The sequence below is a fragment of the Hyalella azteca genome, unplaced genomic scaffold (assembly GCF_000764305.2).
Source record: "Hyalella azteca isolate HAZT.00-mixed unplaced genomic scaffold, Hazt_2.0.2 contig16434, whole genome shotgun sequence".
Lineage (NCBI taxonomy): Eukaryota > Metazoa > Arthropoda > Malacostraca > Amphipoda > Hyalellidae > Hyalella > Hyalella azteca.
This window is the reverse complement of record NW_025946257.1, coordinates 70005-88835: the sequence shown is the minus strand read 5'-3', so window position 1 is coordinate 88835 and position 18831 is coordinate 70005. Positions and strand designations below refer to the sequence as shown.

General features: G+C 37.0%; 2 protein-coding genes across 2 annotated transcripts; one reads left to right on the top strand and one right to left on the bottom strand.

The window, feature by feature from the left end:
• Window positions 1-1166: 1166 nt before the first annotated feature.
• LOC108682609 lies at window positions 1167-4238 on the top strand. Its single transcript, XM_018171806.2, has 2 exons — window positions 1167-1382; window positions 2096-4238. The coding sequence occupies exons 1-2, from the start codon at window positions 1212-1214 to the stop codon at window positions 2864-2866; spliced, it is 942 nt and encodes a 313-aa protein (XP_018027295.1). The 5' UTR covers window positions 1167-1211; the 3' UTR covers window positions 2867-4238.
• On the bottom strand, window positions 2061-12931 carry LOC108682607 (glucose dehydrogenase [FAD, quinone]). Its single transcript, XM_018171804.2, has 14 exons — window positions 12728-12931; window positions 12223-12431; window positions 10693-10882; window positions 10429-10563; window positions 9069-9190; window positions 8573-8629; window positions 8067-8180; window positions 7773-7929; window positions 7170-7330; window positions 6470-6647; window positions 5751-5824; window positions 4930-5081; window positions 4449-4510; window positions 2061-3550 (listed from the first exon to the last, which is right to left on the bottom strand). Exons 1-14 carry the CDS (start codon window positions 12852-12854, stop codon window positions 3465-3467), a joined length of 1824 nt encoding a protein of 607 aa, XP_018027293.1. The 5' UTR covers window positions 12855-12931; the 3' UTR covers window positions 2061-3464.
• Window positions 12932-18831: the final 5900 nt, after the last annotated feature.

The window sequence follows — 18831 nt, the reverse complement described above, 5'->3', positions numbered from 1 at the left end:
TTCATCAACAGGAATATGTTCGGTCGTCTCACAAGGATAGTATTTCCGCTAGGTTTAGTAGGCTTAGTTAGTTATCACTACGAAGCCTTATTTGTTAGGCTTAGTAGTGATGGAAGAATGGGAAGATAGAGAGGGAAGTCTGTATTATAGGCTATGAAATTTTCAATTATTTTCACTTTGAAACATTTTAAACTTTATCGCAGATTTGAAACCTCCAAAGAACAAATATAAATCTCCATCTGGCGATAATTAAAGTTCTAAAATTAAAGTTCTGCGAGTGAATTGATGAAAAAAATTTTCTAATACACAGAATAAAACGAGAAAGAAAACAATCCTACTTGTATATCATATTTCATTTTACAGCTGAATTCAATTTAGGTAATAAATATTATTTAATATTACTCTGATTTTATGTTATAGTTTGGTTTTCGACATTCTAACTGAAGTAGTTCTAGATTACTTAATTTTTTTAATTGAATTTCTGTGACGTCGTTCGTCACTCGTCAGATTCAACGCACTAAGTTTTCCTTATCCTCATCTATTCTTTCTTCAAATCTTCACTCATCCCTGCGTTCACTCCACAAGTGCGTGGAATACATAAACAATTCCTGTCATGTCAGTTGTAATTTTGTTATCGAGAAGTCAAATAAGAACGTTCATCTATTCTATAACGTTCAGTACTAAACAATATCTAAAGTCTAAAACAATGTGAGTCTACCTCCTGCTTAGTTCAAGTTTCATGTATGTCTATCTCGACCTATTAACTAATATTAAATCTTATTTTCAGCTTACGTCACTCAGCTTACGTCACTCAAGTATATGAAATAAACGGGAGAAAACCAACTTCGATTTTCCCTGCCCCGTTGAGCCCGCACACGTTTGTGTCAATTTCATTGGTACTAATATGAGAGTAATATTGCGTAATTTTTTTTTGTGGTGCAAATTTTCAGAATGATAACCACAACAATAATTTAACGATCTGCCAAATTCAGTCGTTATTTTGTCAGTTTTGGAATAACAATTTTATATAAAATAAGTAACTTTTCAAAATTATTTATTCTGTCAATTGATTCATGCATTGTCTCCGACTTCACGCAGGTGTGCAAAATTTCAGATCGATTGGAGAGGTAGAAGTGTGTTAAATATCGATTATAAGATTTGTAGCAGACAAACAAAAAACAAGAAGTGAAGTTAAAGAGAAGTGTTGTAAAATGGGAAGATATACAAGCTTTACAACTGTGAATCCTCTACAAAATCCACGCTATGCTGATTTTGATCAAATTAGTCGATGCGTTCATTTCGACGACTTCGAAGAAGCAGTCCACTGTCAAATCCTTGTCCCTCAGCCGCTCTCCAACAGCCACACGAGGCTCCTACAGCAGGTGCGTGCGTCTTATATATTGCATTGCATATGTGTAACAATTGGCAATTTTGGTAATGGTACTTTGTAATTTTGTAATGGTACTATTTATTTGACACATAATTTTTGTACTATTTTGTAATGGTACTATTTATTTGACAAATAACGAGAGATAACAGGTTCAAATTTTTTTAATGAAAATGTGCTTCTAGTTATATTTCGGAACTTTGGGAATAAAAAATTTGGTTCAGCATTAGTTATGAATTCACATTCATCTGTAGTGCAAGTGCATAATTATAACAATCACCGAGGTTGGTCTTTCGATCCGCAGGTTTCATTAAATTGGACCAGGGCTAATGTATTTAGTAACGTTATTCCCATCTCTTGTCAAGTCGATAATAAAAGTTGCTCGATGCGTGATAGCTTTATTATCTTAGAGTCATTATGTTAGATTATTATTCAAATTCAATTTAAGCTCTACAATAAAACTTTTCTCTACGCTACATCCAGAACAAAACGATGGCGAACCGAATTATTGAAGTGATGTCACTCACTGCAGTGAGTGACAGAGCGCATTTTCTCGTCGACGAGAACGTGAAGTCACGGACGGACAGAAAGACGGATGGACTGACAGACGGACATGACGAGCACAATAGTGAATTTTTTCCATAAATGAGAAAATGCTCTAAAAAGACATGGCCCATAAATTTAAATGTGCGTTTTCCTTTTTGTCAGGTGTTGTGGTTCGCTCCATCACAGTTGAGTTCGGAGCACAACTTCTATGGCAACGTAAGCTTCACAATCAATTGGGCAACCGTCCAACAAAAACTCGGCCCGAACCTATACCTCATCGACCAGGCCATCTACAACTCCAGAAGTTACACTCGAGTTGTGCTCACTGCAAATAATTATGACGGAATGTTGACGAGAGTTGACTTGGATTCAGAAGGTTCACCCATGATAAAATCCTGGTCAGGTTACCGCCACGCTTCGCACTGCATGAACAAATTACAGCAGGGTCCTCACGAGCTTCAGATCGCGATTGAAGTCGACGATGACGATGCAAGGTGGCTTTATTTGAACTGTCAGCCGGCATCCAATAACCACTCTCTTGCGAACGTTCCTAGCAATGGAAAGCACGCAAGGTGGGATAGGCAGAAGTCAAAATTTAAGTCGTACAAATGTTTCAAGTTCAATACTGCTCAAAACATTGAATGTCCGTACAACTGGACTCAAAGTTACTCTGAGCAGCTAATCCAGATGGTATTAAACAGCCAGATATTAACAGCCAGCGACACAGAGAGTTCATATTTAAGAACTGAACCAGAGTATAATTCTAATCATACAAACGCTGACGTCATTCCTTCCGTGACTGTAACACAACCCCAAGAAACACATTCGGAGTCAGAAAATGCAGAAAGTAGGCAAATGAAAAAACCAGTCATCTGGGTTGGAATTGTAGTCTTGGTTTTGTTTTTGATATTTTTCTTTGTTTTCAGAAAATAAAATCTATTTCAAGGCAACTAATATCGATGTAATTTTGAGGTTAATAGATCGCTGTGAAAAATGTACGAGCCATGAAAAACCCGAAATTTCCAAGTGCAAAATATGCGAATTCTCTACGAACCCCGTTCGATGCAACTTGTTCATGACAATCGTAGTCTATGGTTAGTTAGGAACAAAATTCGGCAAATGTTTGTTCGCATTCCGCACAGGAAAAATAGGTATAAAATAACTAGGTATAAATAAGTAATTTATTTAATAAATATCTTTGATTTTCTACTCTTTTGCAATGAAAAAATACAATCCATACAATTACAAAAGTATTTGAGTAGAACATTCCTTGATTTCGTGTATTAATATACAGAATGTTCACATAGCATACATACATTAAGTTAGCAATAATTGCACAATTTTCTCATAATCTTATCATCCATGTATAGAACATAACTTACGAAGTTATGCAAATACATGAAACTTAGTTTCCACTCACTCTACAACAACAAAAAGTCTATAAACGGTTTAAATATTAAACTAGCACTAAGACAGAGAAGCTACTGCTAATAAAAGATCAATAACGATCGATGTAAAAAAATAGATTATTTTATATGTTAATTTGAATGCCATGATCTTCTTTGATGAAATCCGCGCCACGTTCGCCGATCATGATCGCCGGGGCGTTCGTGTTCGCTGGAAAAACAACTTGAATAAGATTCTTAAGAGCGGGACCAGGTAAACCTAGACTTGTCCCATCCTAGCTCAATTGTGTGTCGTTCCAAAAAATTCTGAAAGTTATTTAATTTTTCATGAAAAACGCTTTTTTGCATGTGAGGTAATTGTGTACGCGTTGAACTGAACAGATTTAAGTATGTAAAAATTACATTAGAGATTATGTATTTTTGTGTTGGAGCGCGTTTGACGTGACCTAAGCTAAATTACTGGTTCAGTATTGTGTTAACCATTGATGTGTAAGGTACGTCCTGTATTGATAGGAATAAGTTAAGAAAGTGCATATTAAGTCTTAAGCTAGTTCTTATGTTTTCAAGTGTGTATATTTTGAGTTCTAGTATTTTAGAAGGATTTAATGGTTAGATTTTATTCCTGCCGATTATTAATTCAGGGCAGGTAAATTCTCTATTAGATATAAATTTTTGTTCATTTATTCGTTACAGGAGTATCAGTTATACTCAGGAACTTGGTCCCTGACCTACTTCACGTTTCCAATTAGTTTCAGTAATAGCCTACGTAACAGGCTCAGCAATAGTCCAAATTCTTTTTAATATATATATAAGTTATAGTCGTAAACTTATCCAGCAATAGTTTATTCTATTTTTAGTGTTGTTTTCACGTTTTCACTCTCCAATAAAGATACACCAGACAAGACCTTACTAATCCACTGTGGCTCATCGGAACGACCTAAATGATCAGGGGGCTTAACAATGCAGGGATGAATGAGGCTCTGTTTTATTTTGGTTTGAATGTGTCCCTATCAAACATAAAGAGGAAATATATAATTCATGAACTCAAAGCAAGTTTAGTAATTAAACACGATAGCCTCAACAGACAGTTTAATTGTTCAACATCTCACCTGAAGTGATGTATGGCATGATGGACGCGTCGATAACCCTCAGTCCATTCACGCCGCGCACTCTGCGCACCAAAATAATGCACCATCATGTCTCGTTAGCTCATTAAGTTACTTCCCTAACAAAATTTAGAGTCGCCCCAGCTTCTAGTAATCCAAATCAGAAGATGACGCGTCTGTAAATTTTCACTGGGTAGAGGCCACAAACAATCAAGCAATCAATATTTTTCATTCACTATGAAATTATTTCTAAGCGACTCGTTCATTTGACTAATTTACATCAAGTACGGAAGTAATATAAAAGCGCGAAGAGCAATGATGTGAGAGCATCAACTGAAGGATCTGGAATGTTTATAGGTAATGATTCTAATATTGAATGGGCGAGAGAATCTCAAATTAATTGCGATTGAGCATCTGATATTTGATGAGTTAAAAGTTTTCACATATAAAATAGCTTCAGGATATTATATTAAAGCTGGCTGACTTGAGCGTGGAGGTGACGACACCGAGGGGGTCGGTGAGGGGTGCCATCTTGCAGGTGCCGGCTGGGTGGTAGGTGGTGGAGGCCATGTGGCGGGTGAAGCAGCGCCAGTAGTCGTCTGAGCCCCAGGGGTGAGTCTGGCAGCCTGGTAGTGGCTGCACGTATAGATATGGAGTTCACTGTTAAATAGTGATTATCACGTACATGAAGTTGCTAATAAAAAAGGTCAATAAATATTTTGTGATGTTGGACAAAGAGATTTAAAGACTTGCTTCCTATATATGCCTGTTCGTATAAGCCCACGGGATGCTCCTTGCAGCCTGGTAGTGGCTGCACGTAATGATATGGAGTTCAATATTATATAGTAATTATAAAGTATATGAAGTTGTGGATAAAAAAGGAGTTAAATAAATATTGTGTGTGATATAATAAAGTAAATCCCTGCCTTCTGTACATGCCTGTTAGTCTGGGACCACTGGGTGCTGCCTGCAGCTTGGTAGTGGCTATAGATCGTGAATTGAATTACAATACTAATTAGAATTTCGTAAAGAAAACTAAATTGCAACCAATGAAGTTGATTATAAAAGATAATTTACGAAACCAACCAAAAACAATCAAAACACATCAGGTGAGAAGGAAGTGACAACGACGCTTCCTCAAATGCAACAAGAACACAGGAAATGAAATTACAAGATTCATGCCTGTTTTGCTCGCCATGTCACTGGTTAAATAACAACTGTGTAGCTTGGTGTTGAATTCACAAATAAATTCTTTCCTTTCGTTGAAAGAATATTTGTTATGAAATTTAGGATCGTGGAATTTACCTCGGCAACAAACATGGCGCCGATGCCGTCCCGCATCGCTGTTGTGTTGCCAATCGCCAGCGCGAACTTGATGCCTGGAAATACAATGAACACAGGTAAGTTTTAATACAGGTAATGTTTAATACAGAAAATGTTTAATAAGGGTTATGTTTAATAAGGGTTATGTTTAATACAGGTAATGTTTAATACAGATAATGTTTAATGCAGGTTATATTTAATACAGATAATGCTTAATGCAGGTCTTGTTTAATACAATTAATGTATACGATAGGTATCTATGCCAGTTCGATAGAAGGTTTATAAGGACTGACAAACGAATAATGATAAAGCAAATTGAGATTGGCCCAGAGTCTACTGAGACAAATCCATTAAATAATGACGCGGAACAAATGGGGTTTAAATACATAATAAGTAATAAAGTTTCATATCAAGATAATTTCATTTCAATATAATTTAAAAATGCTGGTACTTTTTTTGTCGCAACGGCAAACGATATTAATCGTCATTAACGTGAGTTTTTAAATTCTACTCCGTCAATACTCTTCGTCACAAGTTCCAAGTCAGGCGCATGATGAATTTTTCAATCTCAAAAGTCTATGCCCCGAATTCAATCTCATGCCTCTTTGAATTAAAGTTTCGACCAATAATTAATCTTTCGATCAATGTCTTGGTTCAGTTTTTACTCCCAGTGACACTCTTACTGCAATGTGCGTACGAACCTTTCAAGAAAAGCTCCACATCGTCGGGGTGACTCAAGAAATTTGGGTCTATGAGCGGCGGGTCGAAGGGATCGCTGGAGCGCAGAGTGACTGAGCCGCGACTCTTGGGCACGGTCAGCATGGGGCCGATATTGAAGCCCTCGATCCCTCTCAACGCTTTTAAATATCCTCGGTACTCCTACATGCATATTTGTTTTTAAATTATGATACTGAAATTAAAATTTAAATATCTAGTACTGTGGCCCCTGGCGCGTAATGCGAAATTATATTAGGTTTTATTTCTTACATTTTGATGGGAGCGTTGACATGGCTATCTTCCAAATAAAAATTATTTTTTAAATGTTTGTTTCAAACAATCATTGATGTAATTTTTTCAATAACTCTGGTTAATCCAAGAACAGTTAATAGTATTCAATGAATTTGTTAGTCGTATCATTGGCTCGTGTAAAGAAAATTATGTTGGCAGAATGTTCTTTATTAGTTATTGTGCCATGGATCTGCTTTTACCCCGCATGTATTATCAACTGAATGGTTGGTCGTTCATAACGCAACCGTGACAGCCACTCAACAAATCATGTAAAACAATCCCTCAACAGTGTCACATAGAAAAATTAAAGCAACAAGTACTGGAGCATTAACATTTCGTGATTAAAAAAATTCTATGGTTGTTTTGATGATAAATCTAGGGTCATTAGGTCACCTTATTTTTTAAGCTGATCGCTGATGAGAGCAGTAAGTCAAAATTGAATCCGAGTGCCTGAGATATGATCAGGAATTGCATGTCAGGAACAGTTGGGTCTCCCCCTTCCTCGAGTCGCATCCACGCGTTCCCTTCAACTCCTAACGGTGCGCTCAAGGGACCTGATATTAAAAAGAAATTGGTCTCGAAATAACCTATTAACTCAGTTAATAATTTTCCTATTTATTTTTTCTCTGAAGACACGAAGATTTTGAAGTTAAGACCTTCAAATTACTTTAGCCTACATTGCATAAATGATAAAAACTGATACGCACGAAACAATGTGTTCAATTCAATATGGGTTGATTTCTCAATAATTTTCATTTTCAGAATTCGAGCAGACACCAATGCAACTATTTTTATCCATAGAAATAAAACGTGCTCAATTCAATTCTAAGTAAAAAAAACTACTGTAGAATTAAAATTAAAAAATTGTATTAGAATTAAGTTACAAGACTGATAGGACAGGTATCAATTTAATTTTATGTAAATGCAGGAGATTGGAATTTTTTCATAAACTTCGTGTATGGTATGTATCAATTGGAAGCAAACTCCATCACTTGCCTTTTCTTAAGTGTTTGTAGAGCAACTTCGACGAAGGCCCCAGTACGCGCTTGACTGAACTGGCCTCTCCCTTCGGAACGCTCCATGAGATCCCAAACACCGTAGGATGATCTTGCAAGTTCTCACCAACGCCCGGCAAGTCAACCAGCGTTTTAATCTGACGTGGTATACCTAATCGATTACTGACTTTTTCAGCGCATTTATAATTCACATGCAATTTATTTATTGCTTTGCACTTTCTAGTCTTTATGCCTCAAGAGTTGAAAGGCTAACTAAACTAAATGTTGTACTCACGCCGAGACCTTGGAGGTGTTGCTGGGGGCCGATGCCGGAGAGCAGGAGCAGCTTGGGGCTGTCGATGGCACCCGCGCACACCACCACTTCTTTGCGCGCGTAAGCACGCTTAGTCTAACGAGGCAGATTATATTTTGTTTAACTTGATTGGTCAACTTCTGTCTTACAAATATCGCCGACCGTATTTTGTCGGGGCATACACCTATAAATAAACTTTTGTTTTAGAAGAATTATTCAATCAAGACCCTATGATTAAGTTATGTTTAAAACATTGAAGGTTCAGAATAAGCATGCGATTAAAATTCAAGTGCATGACGGTCTAGACTGTTATGAATAAAGATTTTGTAACGATTTAAATTAAATTTCAGCTTCAATTGGGAATATGAACGAAAAAATACATTTTTTTGGTTGAGGAAGAAAAAATTGTTGATGCTCATATCAAGGAAGGCTTACAACGAAGCAAAAATTCGGTCGCGAGTTAAATAAAATTGCGAAGGACAACTTACCTTGTTGTCCTGACGGTATTCCACGCCAGTTGCTTTCAAATTATCATCGAACAATATCTGCCGAATGAACGATAAATTGAACACCTCATTGATGATGATTGTATTAAATTTAACTCGAAGTATTTCTCGATCCCAATGCTGTCTGTACGCAGATGGGAAATAGCTTCTATCTCAATGTTGTTATTTTCAGTAAGTAATAGTTTAGGAATTTTCACAACTAAATATTAGTAAATAAATTGATAAATAGCTACTTATTCATAGATATGAGTTCATTCACGGATTTATTACTTCTACGAGGTATGACTGAACTATATGTAAGATGAAAATAACCACTGGATTAAGCCCAAACTGGACGATAAGGGTGGAAAAATATCAAAATTTTGTATTGTTAGTAACCTTGTATATACGACTAAATCATGAAACAACAAAACTCAGTTGTCGTGTGTCAGATCAAGGAACACACATCAAATGTACAAACAACGTGCAGAGTTCTCACCTTAGTGACATGCGAGCCGCTCTGCAGGCGCAGGTTAGGGCGCTGCAGGTTGGGTCTCAGGAACGCGTCGGCTGCGGTGTGTCGCTTCCCGTTCTTCACGGTCACGTCAGGGGTGTTGAAGCCTATTTATGCGCAATTAATTTTGCATTTATTATTTGGGCATGTGATTCAAGTTCAAAAAAATAATGAAATAAGTCGGTAATTGCATCAGTTCAATTCCCGGTACAATTAACTTGAGCCCGTCGTGGGAGTCATAGTCTTAGTCTTTTGTATATGAATTGAAGCAAAGTTAAAATTTCAATACGAGATTAAAATTAGCGTTGAAATTGCATTGTAAGATTAAAGTCGTAGTTGGATGTTCAACTGATATGAAAATCTAAGTTGAAAATCTTATGTACGATCAAATATTTTATCGATCACAGAGATCAATTTTTCTCACGTCATATGTGGCTTTCAAAAATTCATAAAATTAAAATTCTCGTTGCCTATGTAGGACATCAGAACTTCGTTTCACGTTTGCAATTGGACTGTTTTCAATTCAGGCCTTTGAGTTCTTAGATTAAGCTTAATTACCCATGCTGGAAATACGACGATCATCGTAAAATAATTGTTAATAACAATAATAAAAATAACTGTAAATTCTACGAATAATTCTTTTCATATTGCAGGTAATTAGGATTAGTTACCGTTTAAAGAACAGGCATGAAGTGAAGCAGCTACCCATTTAATCCAGAATTTGCTCAGCACCGGACCAATAATTATAGGAAGATAACACCGAGAGAAGTAGCGGTGTATCAAAAGCTTTGGTTCTCACGACTGAAGACTTCGTGATCGAAATATGAATAACAATAAAACTTTAAAAGTGACTAATGTGAAAATTTTTAACCACAATGTTGTGTACATTACAAGCGACAGTATTTGTACTGAGGCCAGGTAGCTTATCTCCTAACTACATCGAGGATGCTTTCATTCACTAACATCAGTCAATTCCTTGCTGTACAAACCTACTGTCATGCTCTATATCTAAGCCACGAGGTGCAGGAGTTTGACCATTTGCAGTCTTTTGCATTTGAGGGTGACAATTATTCTCCTATTTAAATCTTAAATAATTTTCTTATTAATACATTGAAAGTAGTTCACTAGTTTGAACCTCCTTGAAGCTAACACCGATGACTAACATTAATATAGAATTCAAAGCACTATTCTAACCACTTGACACGCACTCTTATATTTGCAGCCCAGCGTTGATATCAAGGGTGGCATGGCTGAGCTTCAGGCCGGCTTGAAACTACAGCATCTTTGAATAACATAAATTTAAACTTTAAAGTACTATTCTAACTACTTGCCACGGCACACTCGCCCATCTGTGACCCAGCGTTGATGTCAAGGGTGGGATGGCCGAGCTCGAGGCCGGCGGCCAAGAAGGCGGTCATCACCGCCGACCCCCACCTTTTGTTCTCCACCCGTAGAGGTCCCCCAGTGCCGTGATACGGTCCTGTAGGTCATTAATTATCGATCGTCAGCGTGATTGCTGGTTCTCAGTAGCCTAATAAGTAGAAATATCATCGACCATAAGGACAATGAAGCATTATCAATTTTTGGGTTTAATTTCAACCGTCCTCACTGTTTTCTGCAGTCAGCTGTCCTCCGTAGTCCTCTAATTTTTTGAAGTATTTGAGTACAGTTTGGTAGTCCCAGCCCGGGTTACCGAGGGCCGCCCAGCGGTCGAAGTCGAACTTGTTGCCGCGGTTGTACATCATGTAATTTATGACTGATGATCCTCCGATGACTTTGCCGCTGGGGTACGGGGTTGTCTGCAACAACAAGAATTATATGATTGCGATTGATTAATAACGTGTACTTACATGATTGCCATTGATTAATAACGTTGATTTCAATAGCAAGGTAAAAACGTTAATTATTTTGTCCTAATTCACTGAGTCCAGGAAACGACTGAAAATCAAGCGAAATCAATACAACATATCTCTTATCTGGAAAACTTGGTACTTTAAAGAATGGAAAGCCAATCTAAAATACAACAACGTTTTTAAACAATTAACGAGTAATAAATGTACTTTTAAGATTAAATTCTATCAAAATCATTCGTAGATCATCATTATTAGGCGACAAACGCAGAGTCTATGCGTTATTTTGCAATAAGTTTACACACAAATAGGTCAAGCAACCAATAAAACTTCTATGAACTTCTATAAAATGTTAAATTAAATGCGCAATTTAGATGAGTTATGAAATTTGTCTGTTACTCTTGATGATTTTGATTGGTTTCCGAAAATTTTTCTTGGTCGCTGCCTCTGCTTAGAATAGTTTTCTCAGTGCTCCAATGACGCGTTTGTAGAATGTGAGGATAGAGGATATTGAGGTGAGGGTTGTAGAGGATATTGTAGAAACTCTAATATCCTCTACAGCAATCCTGAAACTCGGAGCGAGCAAGACTTTTTTATTATTAATAATTTGTTATTATTACTCTTTGTTAATAATTTATTATTAATATTTTTGCGCCAGATATGGTAAGCACGCCTCATAATTACACGACAATTTTAGTAGCACGCCTTATAATTAAGTAATGTGATGCAGTCAGAAAAATGAATAGGACAAATTGTCCAAATATATAGTGACTCCAACAACACGAGCAAAGAGGAGACGTATAGCGTTGATATGTCCTAAGCCAGGTCAAATGGGTCAAAATGACCAACAGAAGAGGAAAAAGTGCAGGACTGTTTTGAAAAATATTCACTAATTTCCCAAAGTGTGAAATTATTAGAGCCAAATCTCAGATCATATAAAACATTAAAGACCAAAGTATTTCAATGCATCGAACGCATTGGTTGCACAGGGGAGGATCTCATATGGGCGCATGATCAAAGGTGAGTTTTTGGTTAAGCCTGACAAGCTGCGCCCATTTCCGATATCATTGCTCGGTCCATCCAATGCACAACTCTGGTGTAACTGACTTGCCTAAGCTTTTAAATTTGCTGCATTATACAGTAGATGGTTAATATACATCTGGATTACATCAAAGGTTAGTTCAAAAATTTGTTCGAGCATTTATGTTTCGATAAATTTCCGTAATGCATTCATCTGTCCATGTGGACGTGCAGGGCATTCCAGAGGGTTTGTTTCTGTTGGCACTCACGTTGTTGGTGTAGCTGAACTGCGCGTACTTCTGCGGCGTGGTTCTGTAGTTGTAATTCATGGCGCTGCCCTCGAGAGCGGCGAAGGAACTTATACCCGGCACCGCACTCTCAGGGGAGGGCTGCCCCCCGGCCTCCAGCACCAGCACCTGCCACTCCTCCACCTCCGACAGCCGCGCCGCTACTGGGCTACCCGCTGACCCTGACCCCACTGAGAGGATTCATTTAATTATTAGCAATTGTGCCTACGGTTATTTTCTTTAGTGTTCGCAAAAATGTCATGTTTTACAGCGATTTGACTCGTAATGAAATTAAGGATACGTGAAACGTCGTCACTTTACTGGAATTCTGTAATAAATATTTCATTAATTGTTGGATGTCAGTACGCACGACGAGTACTTCATAGCTAGTGCATCGTACCTGATCACTGTACATGTACAGGGCCTACAAGTGGTACTCGAATGCAACAAAGAAGGGAACCAAAGCATCAACCGAAGAAGTACTCACCTACTATGAAGTCCACGGTGACTTCATCGTCTACGATGACCGTGGGAAAAGGCGATTTTCCGACCAACAAATTTGCAATGAATCCCAGCGCCAGCGCCAACACGGTGTTGGCAAGACTTTGCCCCATTGCATATGTTATATGACTTAAAATATAGGCTGTAATAACACGTCGCGAGACGTGTTAACCCTAAGCAAAAAACACGATTATTTTCATCATTTTATCATTATTTTTATTATTATTATTATTATTATTTTGTGAATAAAACGATACGTGCCTACACGCCTCACTATCTCTGGGTAGCTTGTGTGCAGTTACGGGCTCTATTGCCAATATGCTAATATTTTGGACATTAATGTATTAAATTCTGCATTCTACTTATATTTATATTTTTAGCTGAAGGTTTAGAATGATAAACGGTCCAGGTTAAATAGATTATCAGATAAATTTGTATATGTAGATCTTTCTGCAGTATCAATCAGATTTGAGTTTGTAACTGCGTTCCGTTCAAAATTTGCTAATCGGGTTTGTAAAACTTTCAGTCAGATTAGGTTTAAATAAAATTAATAACGGTAATGACAAGCTAAAGCTAGATCAAGATATAATAAATAATTTGTTCAGATATTTTTAGGTAATATAAGGCGAAGCCTTTTGACAATCGTTTGAAAGGCCAGTATGATGTTAAACCTGTGCACCGGAAATTCGAAATTCGGGTCTTCGTTTGCTGCATTGCGTCGCATTCTTTTTCAATTTTTTTTGTCCCGATTATATATAACTTTTGCCTGATAATTGTTAGACTTTGTTCTCAGGCTTTCGGACCATGCGATGGGAAATTCGTTTACCTATGAAGGGCTCTTCTTGTAGAGACGTTGCGTAGGAAAATACGTCGTCTTTTGAGTAGACCATAAATTTTTCCAAACGGATTTTGTAGAGTTGGTAAAGATGTCTTAATTTTCATGCAGTTTCAGGATCATGCTGTATTAAAATTTACCCGGAGTAAAAAAAAAAACATTTTATTCATTTCCGGAATTTGCTCACTATGAAATATTTTGAAGTTTAGCCCCAGTTAGTTCGTTAGTTAGAATATAATATGTCTAGTTAGAACCGCCTGCTAAATGCCTGCAATCAGAGGACTCGGCAATTAATTTGATTGAATGAGTATCATGATTAGTGATTAATGGCTCTAGGTTTGGGCTATTCTGTGGAATTAAAATTTCTTCCATCATGTTTTCTCAATTTTTGTCAGTTAATTGGATAATCGGACAAAATATTATTCGTTTATTTTTTCTAGACAATTTTTAGCGAATTTCTGCAACGTAACTGCAAGTTTCATTTTAGCCACACCGAACATAACAAAAACTAGTCCAGGCCCTGATTTCGATGAGGTTTACTTCGTTCTGAGCAGGTTTGACAACTTCAAGAAAGTCTTTCCGTTCAAGAAACATATTCATCTACAAGAAATCGTTCATGTACATGAACATGAAAACAATCATTCATGTACATGAACATGAATACAATCATTCATGTACAAGAAATCACTACTATTTTGTTCTATTAAAATAGAACAAAATAGTAGTGAACAAAATAGTAGTGGCTGTCATTTTACTGATGAACTATTTACTAAAATCCGAATTGATTTTCGAGTGTAGAAAATGTCCGATGTCGTTCAGATCGAAGGGTTAACTTCGTACAGAAGCGACTTGCTTTCTGCATTGAAATATTTCTTCTTAAATTTCCTTAAATATGTCAAAAAGAATTGAATGTACAATATATAACATTTTATAGTTAAAAAATAAAAAGATAATAAGGAAAATCTATTTGCAATAAAGGAAAAATAAGAAGTACAAATCGTCTCATATCCATAAACATCATAAATCTTGAAGCACTGATACTTACTATTTTTTGGTAGATTCCAAATTTCTCTGGAAAAAAACTTACCTCGCTTGAATGAAAAATATTTTTAAATGGAATCTTTGATAATATTATTTTAGATTTGACATGAATTGGATGAAGTGGCCTGAGGTGCATTGATCCATACTACCGGTAACTTGAACTTCGTGATCTGTGCGATATCAGAGTTTGTATTTATCGTGAAAACGGAATATTTTCATGAAATGTCTAGAGTCGATAATGATGTTCAAAAGATTATTTTTGGTGATCTCAAGAGCAAATCACACGGCGTAATAACCACAGAATGAAGTCCACTTCTCGGCCAGTGCCACAGAGACACTCTCGTCTGGAACTCTCATCTTGCCTTATATATCGAGTATCTTGGCAAGACTTGGAAATTTCGACTTTCCAAGTGGTAACAGGTTGAAATACTGGTTGAAATTGGCAACTGGTTGAGATTGGCAACTGGTTGAGATTGGCAACTGGTTGAAATTGGCAACTGGTTGAGATTGGCAACTGGTTAAGATTGGCAACTGGTTGAAATTGGCAACTGGTTGAGATTGGCAACTAGTTGAGATTGGCAACTAGTTGAGATTGGCAACTGGTTGAGATTGGCAATTGGTTGAGATTGGAGACTGGTTGAGATTGGCAATTGGTTGATATTGGCAACTGGTTGAGATTGGCAAATGGTTGCTATTGGCAACTGGTTGAGATTGGCAAATGGTTGAGATTGGCAACTGGTTGAGCCACGGACCATGATTTATTTGATTATTTCGCATAAATAGCACAAAAAATGGTGCTGTGAATTCATTTTTATCGCCATGAATTGATTTTTCGAACCGAGATCAAAATTCGAACTGCAGTCTCATTTTCCAAACCGTGCTAATTTGTTATATAAATTGTTCGTTTTATTCTGAAAATCGAGAAGAGAACTTTTTATTTGACTGAATGTCCTGATAAAGACTCTGCTTGACGTGACAGTCACTTTAGGAGGGCATTGTATACGGCAAAAAACTTAAACTACAGATAATTTACAACAATTTACCATTAGCAGCGAAAACTGCTATTTAGCTAAATTGCGTGACTTTTGAGATATAAAATTTCAGTTGATGACAAGTACTTATGTTTGTAAAAACATGACTTAACGCTGCATAAGAGTCGAAAAATTTTGTTAACTCGATAAATAATTGAAACCTACATCAAATCAACGATTATGAGTAAAATTTTGTCATGTCAAAGAATTTGATAATCAGACAAATATTATTCGGTTATCTTTTTAGAAAAAATTCATAGCGAAATTCTGCAACGAAACCCCTAGTTTCCATCTTACTTTTATTTGAGTTTATGTCAAAATACAGAGTTTTTCTTTACACGTAAAGAAACATTTGTGGTATAACTTTTTTAAAATGTTGACTTTGGTGAAACACGAAATGCTGCGTGAATATAATAGAATAAAAGTGTGGGCACTGAAGAAATAGGCTCATGGCCTGTTGCCGATTTTTGAACTTTTCGTGTTCTGGGGCCATACTTTCAAAACTCGCTAAGTGAACGTAAGTACTTACGTTCTATTTTCTTGCCTATGATTTGTGGATTTTGCTTGAAAGGCCGTCAATGATTGGTTGATGTTATCTCTTTAACTTTTTTTGAAAGCATAGGCCCTGATTCCACAAGGGATCCAGCCTCTTGAACCCGATAATTTCATAATTGACGATTGATTAAGATAGCTCCTGGACTTATTGCAAGGCCCGTAAGTTGATATATAGGCATTTCATGTATGAACATAATGTTCCTGCATAGCTTCGTCTAGTGACTCTAGTCTGTTCTTGAAGCATTCATACTCGGAGCGTCAACGATGCTATCAGGGAGGCTATTCCACAAGTCGGTGACTCGAAGCGAGAAGAAATGTTGTCGCACGGATGTGTTACAAAGCAGTTTTTTAGTCTATAGGCGTGACCACTGGTCTTGGGTCTTGTTTCTTGTTTTGTTTTGGGTGAAAATATTTTTCTCGGTCATGACTGAAAACTTATGATCAAGTCGCGAGTCCGAGACTATTTTGTTGAGAAAAATACACTCATAGATTACATTCAATCGATTCAACTTCATTTTAATTGCCTTTTATCTACATTCAATCACAGTGATTCATTATTTTTCCATCTACCGGGGCACTGACTATAATTATTTATTCATAATAATAATAATCAATAATTTCAACTAAATTTTATTCACCGAAGCACCGTTATTGTTATGATTCTTTCTTTGCCATTTGATATACTTCAAAGTTCCTCCAATTAATGTTACTCTCTACTTGCTAATTCTGCTGAAAATTCTTAGCTTGTAAATCCATTGTGTGGTCTCTTTTATTTTAATCACCCTCTTCATTCATTAGCTTCCTCTTCCGATTTTACAATTCTTCTTTACCTTAAACTCTGCCTTGTTCATTTTCTTAAAACATTATTCAGAAACAGTCTTCACATACGCGATATTTCGTTGTGTGCCTGTCGTTTGTGGTTAAATAAAGCTTTTTCAAATTTCAGCACCTAACGAGAATGAGATCTTTAATGCTTACCAAGTCGGGAATAACAAAACTGTCGAAGTGTTAGGATTTTTATGCATACATTCTCTTGAAAGTTGCTCTTCGCTCACATCAGTATAATCTCGCTGGAATACCAATTTGAGTACGTAAAATAAAATTTACTGGCAAATGAATGATAGAAGTCGTTATGAGTAAAAGCCTTTTCATGCCCAAGTTGGAGTCGCAATGTGTTTCTGGTCTTCATGGTTCACATCAACATTTTAATCTAACATGCAAATGCATTCTTCCTGTTTCTATATTGATAATTTCATTTTAATTTCTGTAAACGAATGCTCCTCGTCCACAATAATTTTAATACTGCCACCAATTTTCATGATCTCTGGGTTAAGATAGAAGTTTTATGCGTTTAAAATCTTCCTGTCTAATGATATATAACATGCGTACCATACATTTTAGTAAGAGTGCATCGTATATAAAGAATGATGTTAGTAAATTATTCCAGTATCAGGACATCGTATCTCAAGACCGGTGTATATAAATTATTAAATTATTACTCCATTGTGCCTTAAAGATGGTATTAACATGAAGAAAGTTAAGAAAGATATCATGTGTGCCTGAGTGATCTATTCATAGCGTGGTCGTCACTCATGTCTACGCACGAAGATTCGTGACATCACGCGCTGTTATGCGTGTAGGGACGTCAGTGCGATGACCACACTCTGCTGTTGTCTTACAGCGCAGCGGCGCTCATATACTGTATTTCACTCGTTGTGCCGATACTGAAGTCTTGACCGCATAGAAATCATAGATCATCGGTATCCTACAAGCCAAGCTTTAAGATGAGTAAAATTAATGCGATTTTGAAGGCCGTTCATAATTCAAATTCTAAATCATTTGATGGATACTTGTGTTGATTCAGCAATCTTTCTCTTATTGCTTCTCTTCGGTTGAGTGACGAAAAAAATGTCTCGATAAAAATTGCAAAATTTTCATTCAACGTTTCCATTGTGAAGTACGACCACGAGTGTGACATCACTGAACGGCGGTCGCAAGTAATGACCTACGAAGGTAACCAGATACGCACTACCAATGACATCTAATTACATTTGTTTCCAATTTTGGCAACCTATGGTCCCGGGCTCCAGTTTTCTCTACCCCTTCTCTATCCTTTTGTCGTAATCCGCGTTCCTCCTCAGCTATTCGATTTTTTCCAGCGAGACGAGCGTTCAACAGCGCGGTATCCTGAAGGCACTTATTACCTATTCGGCTTGCAGCTCCAGGTACTGTTGCTGCCGATCACTCCCTAGACCCGATAGCACGACCCAAGTAGACCCTACAACGTCCAGGTAAGTTTATCACAGTTTGCCTTTCTACGGCGCTTCTCAGACCGTCTACCGGCTTTCAGGCCCGCGGTTCTGAACTAAGCAAGCGCTTCCAAGAGTGGATATGCGTCATTCTGAGATTAATATTCGTCCTAATATATAATTAACTCGATGAATTTTTTATAAAATTCAATGGCGATTTCTGTTGGGCACTTGTAGATCAGCGAAAATGTAGGTTTTGTTGTCGAATTGTAGGTGCTTTTACAAGTTTAATGTCGCCGTTGATAGGTTAAAGTTAGTTCGACGTGAATTACAACGAATACGTGCTAAGCCAGGTCATTTGACACATCAGCTAATTGCG

Bases quoted from the DNA above. Each gene is read 5' to 3' on its own strand.
- LOC108682609 (XM_018171806.2), top strand. From the start codon at position 1,212: ATGGGAAGATATACAAGCTTTACAACTGTGAATCCTCTACAAAATCCA. The intron at 1,383-2,095 runs GTGCGTGCGTCT...CCTTTTTGTCAG, and splicing joins ACACGAGGCTCCTACAGCAG to GTGTTGTGGTTCGCTCCATC.
- LOC108682607 (XM_018171804.2), bottom strand. From the start codon at position 12,854: ATGGGGCAAAGTCTTGCCAACACCGTGTTGGCGCTGGCGCTGGGATTC. The intron at 5,825-6,469 runs GTTCGTACGCAC...TTGTATTTCCAG, and splicing joins TGTGGAGCTTTTCTTGAAAG to GCATCAAGTTCGCGCTGGCG. The intron at 3,551-4,448 runs GTGAGATGTTGA...TTGTTTTTCCAG, and splicing joins CATGCCATACATCACTTCAG to CGAACACGAACGCCCCGGCG.